The sequence below is a fragment of the Oncorhynchus mykiss genome, chromosome 3 (assembly GCF_057628025.1).
Source record: "Oncorhynchus mykiss isolate SJ-2025 chromosome 3, ASM5762802v1, whole genome shotgun sequence".
NCBI classification, from domain to species: Eukaryota; Metazoa; Chordata; class Actinopteri; order Salmoniformes; family Salmonidae; genus Oncorhynchus; species Oncorhynchus mykiss.
Genome location: NC_143024.1, coordinates 69,135,234 through 69,161,291, shown reverse-complemented (window position 1 = coordinate 69,161,291; position 26,058 = coordinate 69,135,234). Strand labels below are relative to the sequence as shown.

The following is a 26,058-nucleotide window of genomic DNA, read 5'->3' as shown; positions in this document are numbered from 1 at the left end:
TTGCTTTTTTGTTTTTACATTTACTGATCATTTCAAAATAATATTTCAATTCTATCTTCAATAATGTGAAGAGGGTTTTGTTCTCCGCCCACTTCATTTTATGGATAAAGAATAAACAAATGAGCTGTGAATGTTAAATCACCGTCCATATCATTTGGATCAAAATAAAACAAAATATCAGTCTCTCCAATGAACATTAATAGTAGTTTATTTTAAAATAAAATCTTCTAACTCACAACAAAATCTTCTGACATAAGAACAAACTGATGACGTGTTTCTGCGCATGAGCTTAGCTAGCCAACGTCGCCATGACATCGTTTATAAGCGTGATCGGGGATTTCTATTGGAGAAGCAGTTTTAGTCTATCTTCATACTGTACTGTACTGTTTTATGAAAATCCATGTCATGTGACATTAGCACGGAAACTACTTCCGCCTGGAATTATTCAATTGTTGATTGACAAGCCTTTGAACGAATCAAAAAACGCAAATAGACCAGTCTGCCCAATCACAACGAAGAAAGGGCAGAATTTTATCTCTTGAAGTCCATAATTCGCTCATAGATGGTATCGAATGGAGGTGGAAAGTTTAATGTTTGTTAACATATGGTTGAAACCTTTACTAGAATATGAATGGAATAACATACTCAAACTTTGATAATCTCGAACATGTTTTGAAATTAGGCGAAACATTTGAGAAACACCCAAAAGGCGCTTACCACACGGTGAGATGTAAGTGGCATTTTGATCATACTTGCTAGCTAGCTTGCTATGATACTATTAGCTAGCTAGTTAACGTTAATCCCCAAAATGTATGATTCAAATTAAATAGCTAGCTACTTCGTCTAAATCGATGTCACTTTATTAAAAGTGATCTAGTGGTCCATTTAGAGTCCTTAGTTTAAACCGTTCTATTACATGTTTGTACTTTTAATTGGGCTTTTGGCTAGCCGCACTTGCTTCTGGCATCCATTGATTCGTTTGAGTAGCTACAACAATAGTGGTGGCCTTGTGGCTCCATCTGTTGATGAACAATGGTAACTTCAACTTCATTTTATCAGAATGGACCAAACCAATGATGTTTTTGTGCGTAGCCTTCAGTCTGCCCATATGCTTTGCTGTGTAATTCAGTAGTTTGGAGCTCAGACTGTTCTTATCTCTTTGATCCAGATGACTTTAAACCAGCCTCCATTGACACCGCCTGTGTGGGGGAGCTGGAGGTGGGAAAGGGAGAACTAGTTACTATCACACTGCCCAATCTGGAGGTAAGAATTAAGCACATAAATTATCCCCTCCTTTAATCTCTATATCCAGTGATCAACTGATTACCTTGATTTTCCGCTTTAACATAGGGATCCACTGCCCCTGTAACAGTCTTCAAAGGATCCAAGAGGCCTTATATGAAGGAATGTATTCTCATCGTAAACCACGATACTGGAGAGTACCGTCTGGAGAAACTCAACAGCAACATTGCTGTCAAGAAGACCAGGTGGGTGGACAGACTACGGTCAACTTGTTTATTTGGGCAAACTGTAGCAAAACATTTTTGCAATGGAGAAACAATAAGCATTTCTTATTGGACACTAACTCCCCATTTTGAACTGCTTCCTATCTAGATTATCTTGTCATTCTGATTTGCATTACATATTTAGTTGTTAACTATAATCGTTTGTTTGTTGTCAGGGCTGAAGGCAGCAGTAAGATCCAGTCTCGTATAGAGCAGCAGACCAGTCGTCTGAGCCAGCAGATGAAGACTAGTGGTAATGGTAGCAGCAGCAAGACCCCAGCAGGCTCCAAGAGCTCTCCTCCCAAAGAGAATATGTCCCCTGCCTCCCCCATGGATGACATTGAGAGAGGTATGTAACCACAAGTAGAGCATCATGTGTAAAAGCTATCCTTCTCTCAAACCATCTAATAAAATATTCCAGTAATTTGACATTTGTGCTGGGGACAAGTGTGATATCCATAGATTAGGACATCATTTATTTATTTCAATTGACTGATTTCCTGATATGACCTGACCAGTGAAATCTTTGAAATTGTTGCATGTTGGGTTTTATATTTTTGTTCTGTATATTTGTACAAATTCTAGTCCATGGTCATATCAATTTGTGTGTGTGTGTGTGTGTGTGTGTGTGTGTGTGTGCGCGCTACAGAGCTAATGGCAGAGGCGCGGGTCATGGACCAGATGAGTAGTGGGGACTCGTCCTCAGACTCCCACAGCTCCTCATCCTCCAGTAGTGGGGACAGTTCCAGCGGTAGTGACGCTGAGGACGAGTCCCGGCACCCCCCTCCCCCTAGACCCCCTGGGGGTCCCCCCACAGGGCCACCACCCCACCAGGGCATGCCTGTCCTCACCACTGTCACCACCACCACCTCCCCACCATCACCAACTCGCAGTGGAGGACACCTATTGAGCACACTAAGTAAGTTCATCCCTATATCTTCCTGTCTCTCTCGCTCTCACTTACTTTCTGTGTCAGTCTCCTCTCCTGTAAAACTCTAATAGTTCACTTAATTTCACTTTGTGACAAAACAAGAATCATTATACCATCTAAACCGCTCTGAAATATAATTTAAATAACCAAAAAGATTGTATTTTCAGCTGTTTGAAGCTGGTGTACAAAACAGAAAGTAAAAGCAACTTAAGAACAGGAAGCATAGCATCTTAGACTTGCTTTCAATGAGAGTTTGGTTGGTCGCCCAAAAAGTTACACATCGCAGCTTTTAAATACTTGTATAGAACCATTTTTATATTTGCATTGCCATATCAGAATTTATTTTTGCATTACTGTGGATGTAGGCTAGGGTTGGGCGATGTCTGGAATCACACATCGTCTCATCGACCTGTCCAAACATTGTTGATATACGATTGTATTGTCTATTTATTTATTTTTCCCAGGGCTGGGGGAGCGTGTAGTTGTGTTGCCTAGCAACGCAGTAAATTATCTGTAATGAAGCCTCTGTCATGCACAAATCACCCGATTTAGAGTCTAATCATTAGACTTCGATGTGGAAATCATCTTACCAATATTGTATTTTCTTGTGTGCAAATACATTTGATAAATATAAACCAATCAAATGGTTGTATGTGGTACTGATAACTTTGAATGGTGATTTGGAACTAAACATTGTAGGCCTACAGTGCGATACGAAACCCTTTCAATGGTGATTTCGGACAATTTTGACTGAGATCAATTGGTCATGTTCACAATAGAACAAATCAATGGGCAGTCTTCTTGGGAGAGCTAAGCAAACAGTCACACTAAGTGCACAACAGCGGGCCAGCGCAGAACTCACATCCTACCTACAGTGCCTTGCAAAAGTATTCGTCCCCCTTGGAATTTTTCCTATTTTGTTGCATTGCAACCTGTATTTTAAACAGATTTTTATTGGTGAAGTGAAATGAAAAAAACATTCCAAATGGAAAAGTGGTGCGTGCATATGTATTCACCCCCTTTGCTATGAAGCCCCTAAATAAGATCTGGTGCAAGTATCTGGTGCAAGAGTATCTGTCCATAGGACCACTTTAAGCCGTACACTCCACAGAGCTGGGCTTTACGGAATAGTTGCCAGAAAAAAAGCCATTGCTTAAAGAAATAAATAAGCAAACACGTTTGGTGTTCGCCAAAGGGCATGTGGGAGACTCCCCAAACATATGGAAGAAGGTACTCTGGTCAGATGAGACTAAAATTGAGCTTTTTGGCTATCAAAAAAACACTGTCTGGCGCAAACCCAACACCTCTCATCACCCCGAGAACCCTATCCCCACAGTGAAGCATGGTGGTGGCACAGCAGGGATGTTTTTCATTGGCAGGGACTGGGGAACTTGTCAGAATTGAAGGAATGATGGATGGTGCTAAATACAGGGGAATTCTTGAGGGGAAACCTGTTTGTCTTCTAGAGATTTGAGACTGGGACGGAGGTTCACCTTCCAGCAGGACAATGACCCTAAGCATACTGCTAAAGCAACACTCAAGTGTTTTAAGGGGAAACATTTAAATGTCTTGGAATGGCCTAGTCAAAGCCCAGACCTCAATCCAATTGAAAATCTGTGGTATGACTTAAATATTTCTGTACACCAGCAGAGCCCATCCAACTTGAAGGAGCTGGAGCAGTTTTGCCTTGACGAATGGGCAAAAATCCCAGTGGCTAGATGTGCCAAGCTTACATACCCCAAGAGACTTGCAGCTGTAATTGCTGCAAAAGGTGGCTCTACAAAGTATTGACTTTGGGGGGATGAATAGTTATGCACGCTCAAGTTTTCTGTTTTTGTTTTTGTCTGATTTCTTATTTGTTTCACAAGAAAAAATATTTTGCATCTTCAAAGTGGTAGGCATGTTGTGTAAATAAAATGAAACAAACCCCCCAAAAAATCTATTTGAATTCCAGGTTGTAAGGCAACAAAATATAAAAAATGCCAAGGGGGTGAATACTTTCACAAGCCACTGTAGTCAAAGATGTAATCAGAGGAGATGATGACCCTCTGGCTTGGTGGAGAGGGAATGATGGTCGCTTTCTGCTCTTGGCCAACTTCGCTTGCAAAAAGCGTTCTGTCTGAATGTGTTTTCAGTAGGCCAACGGCAGGCAATATTGTTACCCTGCTCCGCAGTCTATTAAAGCTAGAAAAGGTGAACATGCTTGTGTTCCTTGCCAGAACATTGTCAGCTAATATATAATGACAGGAAAAATAGTCAATGGTTCTTCATTGCACTTTTTATTTGTTTAATTTTCAAAGCCTGTATTCACACATGCATCCTAGGCCAAAATGTTCTGTGCCTTAAAATACTTATTTGGAGTGTCATTTTTTGGGGTAATTTAACACTTGTTTATTTAGTAATGTGTAGCCTATCCAAAGGTGTGTTAGTCTTTTTATAGGGGACATTTCTTCTTTTTTTTTGTTCCTGCTTACCGAAAGTGCTGCTTTTGGAGCTTATGTAATGCCAGTTGCGCAATTCAAGGACGCGAATAAACACTTCCACAATAACAGAAATATTAATTTCTAAGTTTAACTTGTAACGGTAACGTTTACTTCATTGGTTTGCATGGTGTTTCCGGCTGCACACAATTTGTTTTTCCTGAAGCTTTGGTCAGTTGGAGGCCAGAAAATTAAGGTTTCTTTTAACTTCCCATTTGATTATTCTATATGGCAATTGTTGGTTCTCTCTTTCTCATTATTACCATATCATGTTTTTTATGTAGGCTATTCACCAACAACAACTTTCTGAGATCGAACTCTGTTACTGGCCTCCTAGATTCATTTGAAAGTTGATCATGACATTTTGCTCAGCTTTTGGCACGCTGCGCTGCATCTACAATATACATTGTAGACCTACTCTTGCATTATGTGAATAGTAGGCTAAGTCTACCTACCTACCACATATTTATTGAAAAAGGCTATGGCAAATTGGAGTAGGTAGGTAATTTGGCATGTCTGTAAAAAAAATAATATATATATATATATATACACCTACTCATTCAAGGGATTTTCTTTATTTTACAATCTTCTACATTGTAGAATAATAATGAAGACTTCAAAACTATGAAATAACACATGTAATCATGTAGTAACCAAAAAAGTGTTAAACAAATAAAATATATGTAAGATTTTTCAAAGTAGCCACCTTTTGCCTTGATGACAACGTTGCACACTCTGCATTTTCTCAAGTTTCATGCACCTGGAATGCATTTCAGTTAAAAGTGAATTTGTTGAATTTCTTTCCTTAATGCATTTGAGACAATCAGTTGTGTAGTGACAAGGTAGGGGTGGTATACAGAAGATAGCCCTATTTGGTAAAATACCAAGTCCATGATATGGCAAGAACAGCTCAAATAAGCAAAGAGAAATGACAGTCCATCATTACTTTTTAAGACATGAAGGTCAGTCAATCCGGAAAATTTCAAGAACTTTGAAAGTTTCTTCAAGTGCAGTTGCAAAAACCATCAAGTGCCCTGATGAAACTGGCTCTCATGAGGAGCACCACAGGAAAGGAAGACCCAGACTTACCTCTTCTGCAGAGGATAAGTTCATTAGAGTTACCAGCCTCAGAAATTGCAGCCCAAATAAATGCTTCACAGAGTTCAAGTAACAGACACATCTCAACATCAACTGTTCAGAGGAGACTGTGAATCAGGCCTTCATGATCAAATTGTTGCAAAGAAACCACTACTAAATTACACCAATAATAAGAAGACTTGCTTGGGCCAAAAACGCGAGCAATGAACATTAGACCGGTGGAAATCTCTCTTCTTTTTTTTTCTTTTTTTTTTTTTGTCCAAATTTGAGATTTTGGGTTCCAACTGCAGAGTAGGTGATTGGACGACCTCTGCCTGTGTGGTTTCTACCGTGAAGCATGGAGAAGGTGGTGTGGGGGTGCTTTGCTGGTGACACTGTGATTTATTTAGAATTCAAGGCACACTTAACCGGCATGGCTACCACAGCATTCTGCAGCGATACGCCATCCCATCTGGTTTGGGCTTATTCCCACTATCATTTGTTTTTCAACAGGACAATGACAACCAAAAACTGTAAGGGCTAATTGACCAAGGAGAGTGATGGAGTGCTGCATCAAATTACCTGGCCTCCACAATCACCCGACCTCAACCTAATTGAGATGGTTTGGGATAAGTTGGACCGCAGAGTGAAGGAAAAGCAGCCAACAAGTGCTCAGCATATGTGGGAACTCCTTCAAGACTGTTGGAAAAGCATTCCTCATGAAGCTGATTGAGAGAATGCCATGTGTGTGAATCTGGCAAGGCAAAGGGTGGCTACTTTGAAGATTCTTACACGGAACCCAGACCGGCTGCGCGCGTGTACCATCGTGCATAAATGTATTTTGTCCCCCTACATCAAACGCGATCACGACACGCAGGTTAAAATATTTTAAAAACTCTGAACCAATGACATTAATTTGGGGACAGGTTGAAAAGCATTAAACATGTATGTCAATTTAGCTAGTTAGCTTGCACTCGCTAGCTAATTTGTCCTATTTAGCTAGCTTGCTGTTGCTAGCTAATTTGTCCTGGGATATAAACATTGAGTTGTTATTTTACCTGAAATGCACAAGGTCTTCCACTCCGACAATTAATCCACACACGAAACGGCCAACCGAATCGTTTCAAGTCATCTCTCCTCCTTCCAGGCTTTTTCATCTTTGAATTTATATGGTGATTGGCATCTACACTTTTACCACGACAACCGGCAAAACATTTAGTCTTAGTCTTATACCCACGTGGGTATAACCAATGAGGAGATGGCACGTGGGTACCTGCTTCTATAAACCACTGAGGAGATGGGAGAGGCAGGACTTTCAGCGCGATCTGCGTCAGAAATAGAAAGGAGTTATATTTTAGCCCTTGGCATCGCAGACACTCGTTGGCGTGTGCGAGCAGTGTGGGTGCAATAATTGAATAACATGGATTTCTAAATTTATTTTGCGGCCCACGCGACGTCTGGTCAGCATGTTAAATATATTTTGATTTGTGTAACACTTTTGGTTAAATTATTCCATAGGTGTTATTTCATAGTTTTGATGGCTTCACTATTATTCTATGATGTAGAAAATAGTAAAAATAAAGAGAACCTTTGAATGAGTAGGTGTGTTAACTTTTTACGTGTGTGTATACACTACCGTTCAAAAGTTTGGGGTCATTTCCTAGTTTTAGAAAGAAAAGCAAAAATGTTGTCAATTTTTTAAATAACATCAAATTGATCAGAAACAAAGTGTAGACATTGTTAATGTTGTAAATGTCTATGTTGTGAACGTCTACGTCTCACAAGTCCTCAACTGGTAGCTTCATTAAATAGTACCCGCAAAACACCAGTCGCAATGTCAACAGTGAAGAGGCGACTCTAGGATGCTGGCCTTCGAGGCAGAGTTTCTCTTTCCAGTGCCTGATAGGGCTTTTTCTTTTTAACTCTGCCTAGAAGGCCAGCATCCCGGAGTCGCTTCTTCATTGTTGACTTTGCGACTGGTGTTTTGTGTATACTATTTAATGAAGCTGCCAGTTGAGGTCTTGTGAGGCGTTTGTTTCTCAAACTTGACACTAATGTAGACACCAGTTTGCGCTGTTCTGTGATGGGAGTAGGACACAGCATTACATGAGATATTCAGTTTCTTGGCAATTTCTCGCATTTCTCGCCTTAATTTCTCAGAACAAGAATAGACTGGTGAGTTTCAGAAGAAAGTACTTTGTTTCTGGCCATTTTGAACCTGTAATCCCACAAATGCTGACGCTCCAGATACTCAACTAGTCTAAAGGCCAGTTTTATTGGTTCTTTAATCAGCACAACCTTTTTCATCTGTGCTAACATAATTGCAAAAGGGTTTTCTAATGATCAATTAGCCTTTTAAAATGATAAACTTGGATTAGCTAACACAACATGCCATTGGAACACATGAGTGATGGTTGCTGATAATGGGCTTCTGTATGCCTGTGTAGATATTACATACAAATTCTGCCGTTTCCAGCTACAATAGTCATTTACAACATTAATGTCTACACTGCATTTCTGATCATTTTGATGTTATTTTAATGGACAAAAAAAAGAAATGTCCTTATTTTTTAAAGAAAAGCTAAGTGACCCCAAACTTTTGAACAGTAGCCAAAAGTTTTGAATGACACAAATATACATTTTCACAAAGTCTGCCTCAGTTTGTATGATGGCAATTTGCATATACTCCAGAATGTTATGAAGAGTGATCAGATGAATTGCAATTAATTGCAAAGTTCCTCTTTGCCATGCAAATGAACTGACTCCCCCAAAAAATATTTCCACTGCATTTCAGCCCTGTCACAAAAGGACCAGCTGACATCATGTTAGTGAATCTTTTGTTAACACAGGTGTGAGTGTTTGTGAGGACAAGGCTGGCGATCACTCTGTCATGCTGATTGAGTTCGAATAACAGACTGGAAACTTCAAAAGGAGGGTGGTGCTTGGAATCATTGTTCTTCCTCTGTCAAATATGGTTACCTGTGAGGAAACGCGTGCCATTATCATTGCTTTGCACAAAAAGGGCTTCACAGGCTATTGGATATTGCTGCCAGTAAGATTGCACCTAAATCAACCATTTATTGGATCATCAAGAACTTCAAGGAGAGCGGTTCTATTCTTGTGAAGAAGGCTTCAGGGCGCCCAAGAAAGTCCAGCAAGCGCCAGGACCGTGTCCTAAAGTTGATTCAGCTGCGGGATCGGGGGATCAACACTGCAAATATTGACTCTTTGCGTCAACTTTATGTATTCGTCAATAAAAGCCTTTGACACGTATGAAATGCTTGTAATTATACTTCAGTATTCCATAGTAACATCTGACAAAAATATCTAAAGACACTGAAGAAGCAAACTTTGGAAATTAATATTTGTGTCATTCTCAACTTTTGGCCACGTCTGTACTATTGTCTGACACATCATGATGTCATCGCCATTGACAATGTCTGTCAAACATGGTTGATTTACGATTTATACCGTAATATCGCCCAACCCTAATGTAGGCTATACTGTACGTGTAAGACCTATACAGAACCTAGTCAGGCTAGAAGTGTGTTTTTCCAATTCTCTATATTGTGTCATGGTATGGGGGTGTTGATGTTAAATGCACCACTTGAACTCTATGGATTTATAACTTTCCCACTTCCACCTTTTTGCAGAGAATGACCTGCAATTAAGTGAGTCGGGCAGTGAAAGTGACGATGACTGACCAGTGAGTGACCACTATAATGCTGTGGGTGTGTTCAAGAGGTCAGTCTGTGGACAGCTGCACTGACCTCCAGATGGATGGGCGTCCTTTACAGTTACAACAGAAGTGGAATAAGAAGATGGAATATGGATGTGATCTTCTTAATGCCAAACAAGACTGCACCCCTACACCTCCGGAAGCAACACCGCTCAGCACCCCACCAGCATTTCAGTTTTAATGTGTCTTAATTCTATCAATAGTCTGACTTGTCTGTCTGTTAGTGCCTTTTTGACAGACATGGGCCAATAGTTGTGATCAATTCTCTTATCTACACATTTGAACTGGATTATTTTCACTGTACAGTTTAGTATTTACTAGTTGGCCAAAGTGAACTGGGAACCATACTCCTGATTCGAACAGACAAGGTACTGCTGTTATCAAGGATAGCGTCAGTGTTTTATTAGTTGTAGTACTTAGCCTTTCTGCTGTGAAATAATTACTCTTAAAATATAGGGAATAGGTTGAAGCAGTCATCATTTAGTTTATTAGGAATTATCTTCAAGTTACTTTTTTTGTTTAATATATTTGGCCAAGCAACATATCAAGGTGGGGGGTATTTGAGGAAACTATTGCACTACTTGAAATGGATTGATTTAGCCTAGTGTGGGGTACACACAACTTAGATTTTGCTCAGTGTTGCTACTTAATGTATTTGAAAGATTACTTGGCTTTGTAGCTTTAAACCTTCAATACTTGAATCTGACTTATGATTATTTATATTTAACATATTTACTCAAAGACCAACAGCTTATTATATTCTATGGGCGTCAGAGCAATGGCGGTGTAGGTAAACTCCTAGTGCCTGTAATTAGAACTGCTTTTCCGTTCACTACGATCTCTTCTGTTGCTATTGTTACAGGGGTGAGTCTCCAAAAGTGCTTTGCTGATTTGATTCATCGACTCGTTCTAAAAAATGCATTGGAGAAGAAGGCTTGAGGGTATTAAGCTTGGATCTTATCCATTTGAATATTAAGAAAGAGGTGATTCGTCAAGGAATTCATGAGACACGTGAGGAATCCAGGAAAGACTTCTGAGAAAGAGCCCAGGTCATATCTCGTATCTTGCTACTGCACCATCTCTGTAAACAGGAAATTTGTGTTTTATGTTAGAACATATGGTGCGTCGCAATCTCTCCTTTCTCCCGAAGTGTGCACTTGTTCACTTCCCTTCATGGATTCGAAAGGAAATCACTGGCAAATGGAATCTCTACCTTGCCCATGCCTCCACCAATCCAATGACTTTATATTTGTGGGGAGTTGTGAATGAGTGCACACTTCAGGAGAAAGGAGAGATTATTGGGATGTAACAACCATGACCTCTCATAACAAACTCGGGCAACTGGGAAAGAAGGGCAGAGAGTGAGGAAACAGCCTCTGACTGGATAAATAATGAGAAATTGTAATAATAATAGTAATATGTTGGAAGAATTTTGGATTCAGTAGGTGGTCATGAATAAGTAGCTATTTTGACTTTTTTCATTTTCGATAAATAAAACGTTATTGTTTGTCAGCGTTTGTGTTAGGTCTCTTTTATTTATCTTATTATATGTTGGAATACTTCGTTATGCACTATTCTCTTACTCAAGTTGGGGGGGGGGGGACCCCAGATGCTGTTTAATACTAATATAGTTAAAAAAACTTTGCAAATTAGAAATTCTGCCAGTGATATTCCTAGATGTAAATTGAAATGTTACCAAATATAGAAACATATTGTGATTTGCTATCAGAGGGATACATTTGGCAAGGCCCCATCTTTTTTAGATACCCCTACCCAAGGTAGAACAAAACAACCATGTTTTTTTCACATCTCTGTCTCCCGTTTATGAAACGGATGTTTGTGTAAAACTATTTTACTGCAAAAGTGGTTAAATTGATAGATATTGGGACATACCCCCTAAACTCTAAAAGTACAGAATAATGTCTGGCTTGGGGTGGGCCACAAACTAATTTAACCCAATATTGCAAGCTCTGACATTGCTAAAATGTGGAATACAAGTAGTCAGTTGTCTGCCCTATATACACAAACAAACATCATTAGGGTATTGTCACAATAATTTTCAATTCCAATGATAACTAACAATCAATAGCTTTGACCAATCCCTGAGGTTTGTAAGACCATGGGTTTAATAATAATTAGGCAAAGACTCAGCTAAAGGTTAGTACAGTTTATTCACGAGAACGTTCTGAAGTCCATTATACAAAGACATCCATTTTATACCTTGCTCCTTACTTACGCACATACTTCCACACAAACAGTAGATATCCTACGCACATACATACACACGAACAGTAGGTGAGTTGTATCTTTTCCCCATAGTTCTCACCACTGTGTATCACTACCCAGCCGACAGTTCCATTCCCCCGAGATTAGAGAAACCTTGAGAAGTACTCCCTGTCCTATTATAAGTTTCTCTGAGTTTTAGCCTGGTCGGGTCAAACAGTTGAATTGTTCTCAGTATTTTCTTAGGCACACTGTCTCGCCTATACTTCTAAATGGTCTTAACCTGTCCTTAACCTGTCCTTCTAAAAGTCTTAACCTGTCATATACACACACAATCATAAGAATTCTAGTCTTATGATTCAAATACATTTCACTCCATTATACAGTGACAGGGTAGAATACTTTTAGTCATTATCTTAACATTACCTTAAACATATAAATCATATGAATTTCTATTATATCTTCATACATCTTGGAAATATAGACATGTAAACACAGAGATACAATAGGTAGAATTTAACCAAATTTGATCACATTCACATTTGATCCAAACACAAATAAATGGGCTATACATAGGCTACATTACATTACCACTATGTTAACCCAGGCAAGAAGGACAGAGCACATTGGCTGTAACCTATGTAGCTGCGGTGGTTATCATTAGCTCAGTTGAGCAGACTGAGAAATCTTGTTTTCTTCACATACATTTCTGTAAAGGGTTCTTGCTTCTGTATGTCAGGAGTGATGTGTTGTCAGGTTTGCTATATAAATATAGTTACAGTTGATATAAGGGAATACATTAATTAGGCCCTAATCTATGGATTTCACATGACTAGGAGTACAGATATGCATCTGTTGGTCACAGATACCTGAAGAAAAAATAAAGGTAGGTCTGTGAATCAGAAAACCAGTCAGTATCTGGTGTGACCACCATTTGCATCATGCAGAATGCCACATCTCCTTCACATTGAGTTGATCAGGCTGTTGATTGGGGCCTGAATCTTGTCCCACTCCTCTTCGATGGCTGTGCGAAGTTGCTGAATATTGGTGGGAAATGAAACATGTTGTCGTACATGTCGATCCAGAGCATCCCAAACATACTCAATGGGTGACATGTCTGGTGAGTATGCAGGCCATGAAAGAACTGGGACATTTTCATGTTTGTGTTGTTCAGATCCTTGCGACATGGGACCGTGCATCATGAGGTGATGGCGGCAGATGAATGGCATGACAATGGGCCTCAGGATCTTGTCACGGTATCTCTGTGCATTTAAATTGCCATTGTATAAAACACAATTATGTTTGCTTACCGTTGTGTATGGCTTCCCTTACAATAACCCCACTGCCACCATGGGGCACTCTGTTCACAATGTTGAAATCAGCAAACCGCTCATCCACACAATGCCATACACGCTGACTGCCATCTGCCTGGTACAGTTGAAACTGGGATTAATCCTGTAAGAGTACAGTTCTGGCAATCAAAGGTGAGCATTGGCCCACTGAATTCGGTTACGACCCAAACTGCAGTCAAATCAAGCACGCAGATGAGCTTCTCTGGGACGTTTTCTGACAGTTTGTGCAGAAATAATTTGGATGTGCAAACCCACACTTTCATCAGCTGTCATGGGGGATGGTCTCAGCTAATCTCGCAGGTGAAGAAGCCGGATACAGAAGTCCTGGGCTGGCGTGGTTACACGTGGTCTGCAGCTGTGAGGCCTGTTGGTCGTATGGCCAAATTCTCTAAAATGACGTTGGAGTCTGCTTATGGTTGGGAAATTAACATTAAATTCTTTGGCAACAGCTCTGGTGGACATTCATGCAGTCAACATGCCAATTGTATGCTCCCTCAAATGTTGAGCCATCTGTGGCATTGTGCTGTGTGACAAAACTGCTCATTTTAGACTGGCTTTTTATTGTCCTCAGCACAAGGTGCACCAGTGTAATGATAATGCTGTTTAATCAGCTTCTTGATATTCCACACCTGTCAGGTGGATGAATTATCTTGGCAAATTAAAAATGCTCACTAATAGCGATCTAAACAAATTTGTTCACAACATCTGAGAGAAATGTGCTTTTTGTGCATATGGAACATTTCTGGGATCTTTTTCTTCAGAGCAGGAAACATGAGTCCAACACTTTACATGTTGCGTTTATATTTTTGTTCAGTATATATTTACCGGAGGACAGTGGAGCGGTGAGCGTTTTGCTAGTTAATGTGCTTTGTGCCCGGCCTGCACAACCTATGATTTCCGGGAATCTGATTGGTTTAGACACAGAACAGAAAGCACATAATCTGCAAAAATCAGCACTCTGATATAAAGGACAGATATGCTTACACAGATGAAAATCAAGTCTCACAAGCAGTGGCGATTTTAGCATGTAAATCTTGTTGGGGCAAACTCAACCATTTTTTTAGATGCATGCCAGCAAAACCACAACACTAAACAATACATAACTTCCACTATAAAGGTGAAAAACGGGGCCCACAAACTGTTAGGGCCTACGTAAAGCTGTCCCAACAGCGGAGCATTCCTTTCAGCACCATGGTGTGAATCCTTACCACAGCTACACCTGGATATCAGCAGAGCCTTGTCTGGCAGCGAAACATTTAATTCAAATCAAATCAAAGTTTATTTGTCACGTGCGCCGAGTACAACAATTTAAATGCTTACTTACAGGTTCTAACCAATGGTGCGGGAAAAAAAGGAAGCTGTGTGTGTGTGTGTGTGTGTGTGTGTGTGTGTGTGTGTGTGTGTGTGTGTGTGTGTGTGTGTGTGTGTGTAGGTAAGTAAAGGAATAAAACAACAGTAAAAATACTTTTGAAAAAAGAGTAGCAATGCTATATACAGACACCTGTTAGTCAGGCGTATTGAGGAAGTATGTACATGTAGGTATCATTAAAGTGACTATGCATATATGATGAACAGAGAGTAGCAGAAGCATAAAAAGAGTGGTTGGCGGGTGGTGGGACACAATGCAGATAGCCCGGTTAGCCAATGTGCGGGAGCACTGGTTGGTCGGGCCATTTAAGTAGTATGTACATGAATGTATAGTTAAAGTGACTATGCGTATAAGATAAACAGAGGGTAGCAGCAGCGTAAAAGAGGGGTTGGAGGGGGCACACAATGCAAATAGTCTGGGTAACCATTTGGTTAGATGTTCAGGAGTCTTATGGCTTGGGGGTAAAAACTGTTGAGAAGCCTTTTTGTCCTAGACTTGGCACTCCGGTACCGCTTGCCATGGCTGGGGTCTTTGACAATTTTTAGGGCCTTCCTCTGACACCGCCTGGTGTAGAGGTCCTGGATGGCAGGCAGCTTTGCCCCAGTGATGTACTGGGCCATATGCACTACCCTCTACCCGCCTTGCGGTCGGAGGCCGAGCAATTGCCGTACCAGGCAGTGATGCAACCGGTCAGGATGCTCTCGATGTTGCAGCGTTAGAACCCTTTGAGGATCTCAGGACCCATGCCAAATCTTTTTAGTTTCCTGAGGGGGAATAGACTTTGTTGTGCCCTCTTCACAACTGTCTTGGTGTGTTTGGACCAATCTAGTTTGTTGTTGATGTGGACTCCAAGGAATTTGAAGCTCTCAACCTGCTCCTCTACAGCCCCATCGATGAGAATGGGAACGTGCTCGGTGCTCCTTTTCCTGTAGTCCACAATCATCAATTCAACTGCCTTTTAAAAACCATAGCTGATATGGCTGACTTGCTTAAATAAATATGGTTTCTACTGACTCCTTGTGGATTTGTGTAATTCGCATTATCCTTCAATAATAACGAATGCCAACATGAGTTTTGAACCATACACAAACATTATTACATTTATGTTCAGTAAATTCATGAGGTTTGTTCTTATATCATTAACACTTACAGTATCTCTAAGTAGAAGCAAGTGCAAGCGAACGAGCTGCGACGGGGTAGGTCTTCCTTCAGCACTTTCAAAATGGACACCGACAGAAATTCAGATAGGAATTAGTTCAGATAAATTCAGCAAGATGTTGAAACCTAACTTGACTCTTATTTAAGTCACCACAGAGCGAGAGAGAGATGCGGTTAATTTACCATTTGAATAATTTTATTTGCCCTACAGTGCCTTCGGAAAGTATTCAGACCTCAACTTTTTCAAAAAATAATTTAGGTTACAGCCTTATTTTAAAGTTTTCCTCATCAATCTACACACAATACCCCATAATGACAAAGTAGAAACAGGTTTTAAGACATTTTTGCTCATTTATATTTTGAAAAACTCTGAAATATCACATTTAGATTAGTATTCAGACACTTTACTCAGTACTTTGTTGAAGCAACTTTGGCAGCGATTACAGCCTCGAGTCTTCTTCAAGCTCTGTTAGATTGGATGGGGAGTGTTGCTCCACTGCTATTTTCAGGTCTCTCCAGAGAAGTTTGATCCAGTTCAAGTCCGGGCTCTGGCTGGAACACTCAAGGACATTCAGAGACTTGTCCTGAAGCCACTCCTGCATTGTCTTGGCTGTGTGCTTATGGTAATTGTCCTGTTGGAAGGTGAACCTTCGGACCAGTCTGAGATACTGAGTGCTCTGGAGCAGATTTTCATCAAGGGATCTCTCTGTACTTTGATATGTTCATCTTTCCCTTGATCCTGACTAGTCTCCCAGTCCTTGCCTCTGAAAATCTCCACAGCATGATGCTGCCCCCACCATGCTTCACCGCTTCTGCAGGTTTCCTCCAGACATGACGCTTACGATTCAGGCCAAAGAGTTAATTCTTAGTTTCGTCAGACCAGAGAATTTTGTTTCTCATGGTCTGAGAGTCTTTAGGTGCCTTTTGGCAAACTCCAAGCAGACTGTCATTTGTCTTTTACTGAGGAGTGGCTTCCGTCTGGCCACTCTACCATGATATCCTGATTGGTGGTGTGCTGCAGAGATGGTTGTCCCTCTGGAAGGTTCTCCAATCTCCACAGAGGGACTCTAGAACTCTGTCAGAGTGACCATCCGGTTCTTGGTCACCTCCCTGATCAAGGCCCTTCTCCCTGATTGCTCAGTTTGGCCAGGCATCCAGCTCAAGGAAGAGTCCTCGTGGTTCCATTTAAGAATGATTCTTAAATTTCTTCCATTTAAGAATGATGGAGGCTATTGTGTTCTTGTGGACCTTCAATACTGTAGACGTTTTTTGATACCCTTCTCCAGATCTGTGCCTCGACACAATCCTGTCTTGGAGCTTTACGGACAATTCCTTCAACCTCATGGCTTGGTTTTTGCTCTGACTTGCACTGGCTTTTGTGCGACCTTATATAGACAGGTGTGTGCCTGCCAAATCAATTGAATTTACCACAGATGGATTTCAATCAAGTTGTAGAAACATCTCAAGGATGATCAATGGATACAGGATGCAACTGAGCTCAATTTCGAGTCTCATTTCTAAGGGTCTGAATGCTTATGTAAATAAGGTATTTCTGTTATAAATTCTAAAAACCTGTTTTCGCTTTGTCATTATGGGGTATTGTACGTAGATTTCTGAGGATTTTTTTATTTAATCCATTTTAGAATAAGTCTGTAGTGTAACAAAATGTGGAAAAGTCAAGGGGTCTGAATACTTTCCCAAGGAACTGTATGTGGTCTAAAAAGGAAGGAAAATAGAATCATGAGGATCCACTTTTATAGACAATAGGCCTATACCAATGCACAGACAGCGCATTGTGTAAAAACAATCCTTGCAATATCAACTGGAATTACATGGGTCTTATACTGAACTTTTACTGACAAACATGGTTACAGACCAAACAACATTATAGTATTCCCTCTTCGTGGAGAAAATAACATGAGCTATAAGTAAGCAAAACAAAAAAATGCATCATTCCAACATTGCCTAAAATGATGAATAAGATACTAATGAGATAGACTTTACACCCAGTCAGAAACGTAGGATAAATAACGGGGGCATATAAGCAAACTATGAAAGCTTTTACAATATTTCTATAAAACTGGACATAGGCTACATGTGCACCACCAAGTCAGAACAGTGTAGGCTAAGTTCTGAGGGGGACCAAATTATTTTTTGTAAGACACACGGGCTACTAACAGCTTACTACACAATATACACTTAGTATTATACATATATCCCTGGCATATTACATAATTTATGCAGCAGCATACAAGACATAGGCCTATTTTTCAACTCACAATTGTTGTACTGTGCTCACAAGGTGGCGCGGCGGTCTTTCCTGTGGGCAAACTTTGTCATCAAAGTCTGGCATTCTTTGTATTTATGGTATTTTCAAGACTTCAGTGATCTTCTGGTAGCAAAGCCGGAGCTCTAGAAAGCAACCCAAGTTCCCGACTTGGTATGACCATTAAAAACCTATTTTCCCAGCCGTTTTTTCAGAGTTCCCAGTTGTCTTGAACTCACCAAAGTCCGATATTTTCCAGTTCTGAGTTCCCAGTTGTTTTGAACACAGCAGATTGGCAGCATGGCCAATGTATTCAACCTTTTCTGGTCCATGGTGTTGCGTGTGAATGTTTATCCTTTAAAGCTTGAAAAATAGACACTTTCTGACAGATGTTTTAAATCCTAAAACCCAGACTTGGACTACACACCCTCCACAAAATACTGATTACTTCACATCGCAGTTATCCACTGATTCCTTCCAAACCACTCATTGTTGAATTTGCGATTTCCGACATGTTGTGTAATGTTTATGTCCAATTGCAGCTTGGTTTGAAGAAATAAACTGTGGGAGAAATTATTAGGAAATGGAAGACATACAAGACCACTGATAATCTCCCTCGATCTGGGGCTCCATGCAAGATCTCACCCCCTGGGGTCAAAATGATCACAAGAACGGTGAACAAAAATCCCAGAACCACACGGGGGGACCTAGTGAATGACCTGCAGAGAGCTGGGACCAAAGTAACAAAGCCTACCATCAGTAACACACTACACGGCCAGGGACTCAAATCCTGCAGTGCCAGACGTGTCCCCCTGCTTAAGCCAGTACATGTCAAGGCCCGTCTGAAGTTTGCTAGAGAGCATTTGGATGATCCAGAAGAAGATTGGGAAAATGTCATATGGTCAGATGAAACCAAAATATAACTTTTTGGTAAAAACTCAACTCGTCGTGTTTGGAGGACAAAGAATGCTGAGTTGCATCCAAAGAACACCATACCTACTGTGAAGCATGGGGGTGGAAACATCATGCTTTGGAGCTGTTTTTCTGCAAAGGGACCAGGACGACTGATCCGTGTAAAGGAAAGAATGAATGGGGCCATGTATCGTGAGATTTTGAGTGAAAACCTCCTTCCATCAGCAAGGGCATTGAAGATGAAACGTGGCTGGGTCTTTCAGCATGGCAATGATCCCAAACACACCGCCCGGGCAACGAAGGAGTGGCTTCGTAAGAAGCATTTCAAAGTCCTGGAGTGGCCTAGCCAGTCACCATAGAAAATCTTTGGAGGGAGTTGAAAGTCCGTGTTGCCCAGCAACAGCCCCAAAACATCACTGCTCTAGAGGAGATCTGTATGGAGGAATGGGCCAAAATACCAGCAACAGTGTGTGAAAACCTTGTGAAGACTTACAGAAAACGTTTTGACCTCTGTCATTGCCAACAAAGGGTATATAACAAAGTATTGAGATAAACTTTTGTTATTGACCAAATACTTATTTTCCACCATAATTTGCAAATAAATTCATGAAAAATCCTACAATGTGATTTTCTGGATTTGTTTTCTCATTTTGTCTGTCATAGTTGAAGTGTACCTATGGTGAAAATTACAGGCCTCTCTCATCTTTTTAAGTGGGAGAACTTGCACAATTGGTGGCTGACTAAATACTTTTTTGCCCCACTGTATATAGTCAAACTACCCCATGCAAGCATCTGCAAAACACGTGACCCTATGTATGTGAATGTGTTGGTGAAGGGAGACAAATGGGTGAAAAGGTTGCCTCGGTCTGTCCCAACTGAGTGAGGTCAGCAGGGGGTAGAATGACAGGAGTCAATCCAGACATACTTCCTCTAACAGTAGCTCAACGGTTCCCCCAAGTTGGGCAAGCAAGCGCCTTTGACTGTCGGCCCAGATGATGTATGGTTGTACTGGTCACACACACACACAAACAAAACATGAATCTTTCGCCCAGAAACAGGCTCCAAACAGAACAATAGCTCTATCACTGGTGTGCAGAATATAACACTTTGCCCTGTCTCCAGGTGAGCTAAGAGGAACCAGTTAGTATCTGTCAGCTTGGCTGAGCGCCCAGATATCATGGGGTCATGCTACACACACAGAACAGTTAGAACAGGCCTCTTATTAATGCACACACACTATTCTATTTCAAGCCCAATGCCGAGGCTGAAAGAAGGATATTATAGTACACAAGCATTAGTAAAGTTTAACAGAAAATGCCCTCAAATAATGCAGTGCATTTTTTTGGATGGCGTTTCAAATAACATTTTTTTTTTAAAGAAGAAAAGGACAGGAATGTAACAGTTCAATGCAAACCATGTTTGCCCACGGTAAAGCTGCTGTCGACATCCAGAGACTCAACTTGAAGAGAACACTTGGAGGTAAGGATGGCGATTGGCAGGTGTGGTGCGTTAGCTTGCTTAGCTAGCTAGTCTGTGGAGACAGACAGGCTGTCTTCACAATGTTTCCAATGTTCCAGCATAGGTCGGAGATTTCAGAGAGTACTAGCTACCTAGTTAGTCAGATTTCTAGAAAGCTAGCCTGTTTAGTTTGCTAATTTGCTTGCCAACTCTCGGACACTATGTGGTATGCTGCTCACTTAAGGTTGCTCTGTCAGTTGCTAGCTACTGTAGTTAGGAAGATATCATAGCTAGTATGCTATTGTGCTAATTTGTTACAAATTTCTCTGATTAAAATATATTTTAACTAAGATATTTCAGTTGTAGATTGTTGGGTGAGATTCACTGAGCTATATAGCCTAGCTAGCTAAATCAAAAGTAAAAAACAAATGTTTTGAAAGCAAGATGCACTCTGTAACCCAACATAACAAGTCACTGTCAGGGTTGTTGTTAACTTAATTAGCAAGTTAGCTAGCTATGGTTTCTGAGTAACATGGTATCCAAATCAATAACGCCACACTGCAGTTTTCCTGCTCTTCAATTATTTTTTCAACCCAAATAAATGCCTTTATTATTCAGTAATAACTCAAAGCATAATACTATATTTGTCCATGTTTTAAAAAAATATATATTTGAGTATTTCCAGACAAACAATATTAACCACCATATTCACTAGTAGAGGTGCTTTAATTCCACAAGCTAGTAGAAGGAATCAGTGGTGGGGAAAATGTAATGTGTAGAAAGACTTTGATGCAACAAATTGAAAGGTAATTTGAGTCCATGAAAGAAGCTCTCTCCACCAAACTCCAGAGCGTAAAGTCAGTCTGCACCATATTAAACATCTGGTCTGCCCATAACTGAAGCTTCTTCGGCATGAGATGCATTCTTCGGCATGTAAAGGCATTCCAGGAGTTCAGTGGAAATGAAGAGGAGCAAGATGAGACGGATGATGGAGTGGGGTTTGATGATACGGGTGCGATTCTTGGGGAGGTTGAGCAAGAACTGAACTTTTTTCTCCCTCCACATCAGCGTTGTATGGCACACACCCTCAACCTCATCGCCATCAATGAGGTGGACAAAGCTGAACCCCAAGGTCCGTCACAAAAATTGTACAGAAGTGCAATGTCAAAATGTTCCAGCATTTGGAACAAAGCACATAGGTCTACATTAGCTTCAGAGGCAATAGAGGACATTGCAAGCAAGAAAGTAACTGTGCCATGTGTGACAAGATGGAGGTCAGAGTACTGTGCCATCTCCAAACTCATAGCCCTCACAGATGACCAGCTGGGGCAAATCTGTGAAGCAGCAAACTACATCCTTGTGAGATTGCTTTTCTCAAGTAGTACAGTACAGTCCTACAGCCACTCGCATTCTTTATTAATCTTCTTCAGGGAGAGAAACTAAGCTTGAAGTCTAAGCTCTCAGAGAAAATACCTATTGCGACATTCACTGCACACATAATCACTGAGGTCATTGAGGCTATAGACCGCTGGTTTGGACCTATGCTAAGCACCCATGAAGCAAAAATGGCCCTTGTGGCCCTTGTGGATTGCGCAGATGATTACGGGTCATGTCCCGTGCGTTAATCATTGTACGCGTGTGTATTTATTTGAGGTACTCCTCTGTCACGTTCGTCATATGGATCGGACCAAGGCGCAGCGTGGTATGCGTACATTCTTATTTATTAAAAGAATGAACACTGAACAAACTAATAAAATAACAAAACGAAACGTGAAGCTATACAAACGAGTGCTGACAGGTAACTACACATAGACAAGATCCCTGTCACGTTCTGACCTTTATTTCTGTTTTTGTATTTATGTAGTATGGTCAGGGCGTGAGTTGGGTGGGCAGTCTATGTTTGTTTTTCTATGTTTTGGGGCAGTTCTATGTTTTCGGCCTAGTATGGTTCTCAATCAGAGGCAGGTGTCATTAGTTGTCTCTGATTGAGAATCATACTTAGGTAGCCTGGGTTGCACTGTTTGTTTGTGGGTGATTGTCTATGTTAGTGGCTTGTGTCAGCACAGGTCTCATTTTGTAGCTTCACGGTCGTATTTGGTTTATTGTTTTCGTTACTCTTTTGCATAGTGTTCAGTCTTTCTTTACTAAAGATTCACCATGGACACTTACCACGCCGCGTATTGGTCCTCAGATCCATCTCGCCTCTCCTCTTCAGATGAAGAGGAGGACGGCCGTGACAGAATCACCCACCACAACAGGACCAAGCGGTGTGGTAATGGGCAAAGGAAAAAGCAGCAGCAGGAGCAGCGCGAGGAGGTATGGACATGGGAGGACGAATTAGACGGTAAAGGACCTTGGGCTCAGCCAGGAGAGTATCGCCGCCCCAAGGAAGAACGGGAGGCGGCGAAAGCGGAGAGGCGCTGGTATGAGGAGGCAGCGCGGCGTCGTGGATGGAAGCCCGGGAGTCAGCCCCAAAAATTTCTTGGGGGGGGGCTAACAGGGAGTATGGCTACGCCAGGTAGGAGACCTGAGCCAACTTCCTGTGGTTACCGGTGGGCTAGAGAGACCGGGCAGGCACCGTGTTATGCTGTGGAGCGCACGGTGTCCCCAGTGCGGGTGCACAGCCCGGTGCGGTACATTCCAGCTCCGCGTATCGGCCGGGCTAGAGTGGGCATCGAGCCAAGTGCCATGAAGCCGGCTCTACGCATCTGGTCTCCAGTGCGTCTCCTTGGGCCGGCTTACATGGCACCAGCCTTGCGCACGGTGTCCCCGGTTCGCCTGCATAGCCCAGTGCGGGCTATTCCACCTCGCCGCACTGGCAGGGCGACCGGGACCATTCAACCGGGTAAGGTTGGGCAGGCTCGGTGCTCAAGAGCTCCAGTGCGCCTGCACGGCCCGGTCTATCCGTCACCACCTCCACACCCCAGCCCTCCGGTGGCAGCTCCCCGTACCAGGCTGTCTCTCCGGCCCATCCGTCCAGAGCCTTCCTCCTCTCCAGCGCTGCCGGAGTCTCCCGTCTGTCCGGCGCCTCTGCCGGAGCCTCCCGCCTGTCCGGCGCCTCTGCCGGAGCCTCCCGCCTGTCCGGCGCCTCTGCCGGAGCCTCCCGCCTGTCCGGCGCCGCTGCCGGAGCCTGCCTCCTGTCCGGCGCCTCTGCCGGAGCCTCCCGCCTGTCCGGCGCATCTGCCGGAGCCTCCCGCCTGTCCGGCGCATCTGCCGGAGCCTCCCGCCTGTCCGGCGCCTCTGCCGGAGCCTCCCGCCTGTCCGGCGCCTCTGCCGGAGCCTCCCATCTGCCCGGCGCCATCTGAGCTTCCCGTCTGCCCAGCGCCAGCGCCGCCCGTCTGCCCAGCGCCGCCAGTGCCGCCCGTCTGCCCAGCGCCGCCAGTGCCGCCCGTCTGCCCAGCGCCGCCAGTGCCGCCCGTCTGCCCAGCGCCGCCAGTGCCGCCCGTCTGCCAGGAGCCGCCAATGCCGCCCGTCAGCCAGGAGCCGCCAGTGCCGCCCGTCAGCCAGGGGCCGCCAGTGCCGCCCGTCAGCCAGGGGCCGCCAGTGCCGCCCGTCAGCCAGGGGCCGCCAGTGCCGCCCGTCAGCCAGGGGCCGCCAGTGCCGCCAGTCAACCAGGGGCCGCCAGTGCCGCCAGTCAGCCCAGCGCCAGCGCCGCCAGTCAACCAGGGGCCGCCAGTGCCGCCAGTCAGCCAGGGGCCGCCAGTCAGCCAGGGGCCGCCAGTGCCGCCAGTCAGAAGCAGCCCCTCCCCCTCCGCCCGGAGCAGCTGCCCCTCTGTCCCGAGCAGCTGTCCCTCTGTCCCGAGCAGCTGTCCCTCTGTCCCGAGCAGCTGTCCCTCTGTCCCGAGCAGCTGTCCCTCTGTCCCGAGCAGCTGTCCCTCTGTCCCGAGAAGCTGCCCCTCTGTCCCAAGCAGCCCCTCTGTCCAGTGGGGTCATTGAGAGGGGTGGGCATGGTGAGTAAGCCACGGAGGCGGACAATAAGGCGGACTAAGACAATGGCGAAGTGGGGTCCGCGTCCCGCGCCAGAGCCGCCACCGCGGACAGACGCCCACCCAGACCCTCCCCTATAGGTCAAGGTTTTGCGGCCGGAGTCCGCACCTTTGGGGGGGGGTACTGTCACGTTCTGACCTCTATTTCCTTTGTTTTGTATTTATTTAGTATGGTCAGGGCGTGAGTTGGGTGGGCAGTCTATGTTTGTTTTTCTATGTTTTGGGGCAGTTCTATGTTTTCGGCCTAGTATGGTTCTCAATCAGAGGCAGGTGTCATTAGTTGTCTCTGATTGAGAATCATACTTAGGTAGCCTGGGTTTCACTGTGTGTTTGTGGGTGATTGTTCCTGTTTTTGTGTTTGCACCAGACAGGGCTGTTTTGAGTTCTCACGTTTCTTGTTTTTTCGTTAGTTTGTTCATGTATAGTGTCGTCAATAAATTACAATGAACAACCACCACGCTGCGCTTTGGTCCGCCTCTACTTCACAAGAAGAGAATCGTTACAATCCCACCAAACACAAAAGGGAAATGGCTACATAAATATGATCCCCAATCAGAGACAACAATAAACAGCTGTCTCTGATTGAGAACCATATCAGGCCAACATAGAAATACAAAAACCACTAGACCTACAACAACCGTAGACATACAAAAACCCTAGACAATACAAAAACTAGCGTACCCACCCTAGTCACTCCCTGACCTAACCAAAATATAAAGAAAACAGAGATATCTAAGGTCAGGGCGTGACAGTACCCCCCCCCCCCCCCCCCCCCCCCCCCCCCCAAAGGTGCGGAATCCCGGCCGCAAACCTGAACCTATAGGTGTGTATTTGGCAGCTTCGGTTCTGCATTGGCAGCTCCGGTTCTGGGTGCAGCCCCCCCTCTTCACGCTGATCCCTCTGCCTTTGTAGAACCGGACCGCGGATCATCGCCGGAGGCTCTGGACTGCGGATCATCCCCGGACTGGGAACCGTCGCTGGAGACCCCGGACTGGGGACTGTCGTTGTAGGTTCCGGACTGTGAAACGTCGACGGAAGCTCTGGACTGGGAACTGTCGCCGGAAGCTCTGGACTGGGAACTGTCGCTGGAAGCTCTGGACTGGGAACTGTCGCCGGAAGCTCTGGACTGGGAACTGTCGCCGGAAGCTCTGAACTGGGAACTGTCGCCAGAAGCTCTAAACTGGGAACTGTCGCCAGAAGCTCTGAACTGGGAACTGTTGCTGTAAAATCTGGACTGTGGAGGCGCACTGGAGACCTAATGCGTGGTGCCGGCACTGGTGGTACCGGGCTGAAGACCCGCATCTCAGGGCGAGTGCGGGGAGCAGGCACAGGACGTACTGGACTGTGGAGGTGCACTGGAGGCCTGGTGCATGGGACCGGTACAGGTGGCACTGGGCTGAAGACACGCACCTCAGGGTGAGTGCGAGGAGCAGGCACAGGATGTACTGGACTCTGGAGGCGAACTGGAGACCTGGTGCGTGGGACCGGTACAGGTGGCAGCGGGCTGAAGATACGCACCTCAGGGCGAGTGTGGGGAGGAGGCACAGGACGTACTGGACTGTGGAGGCGCACTGGAGGTCTGGTGTGTGGTGCCGGCACTGG

At 43.6% G+C, this 26,058-nt stretch overlaps 1 protein-coding gene across 1 annotated transcript; it reads left to right on the top strand.

The window, feature by feature from the left end:
• The first annotated feature begins 341 nt into the window (after window positions 1–341).
• On the top strand, window positions 342–11,244 carry LOC110520278 (ELL-associated factor 2). The gene is made up of 6 exons (XM_021597465.3): window positions 342–730; window positions 1,169–1,263; window positions 1,351–1,487; window positions 1,682–1,854; window positions 2,155–2,424; window positions 9,647–11,244. Exons 1-6 carry the CDS (start codon window positions 628–630, stop codon window positions 9,694–9,696), a joined length of 828 nt encoding a protein of 275 aa, XP_021453140.1. The 5' UTR covers window positions 342–627; the 3' UTR covers window positions 9,697–11,244.
• Window positions 11,245–26,058: the final 14,814 nt, after the last annotated feature.

Bases quoted from the DNA above. Each gene is read 5' to 3' on its own strand.
- LOC110520278 (XM_021597465.3), top strand. From the start codon at position 628: ATGAATGGAATAACATACTCAAACTTTGATAATCTCGAACATGTTTTG. The intron at 731-1,168 runs GTAAGTGGCATT...TCTTTGATCCAG, and splicing joins CGCTTACCACACGGTGAGAT to ATGACTTTAAACCAGCCTCC. The intron at 1,264-1,350 runs GTAAGAATTAAG...GCTTTAACATAG, and splicing joins TCACACTGCCCAATCTGGAG to GGATCCACTGCCCCTGTAAC.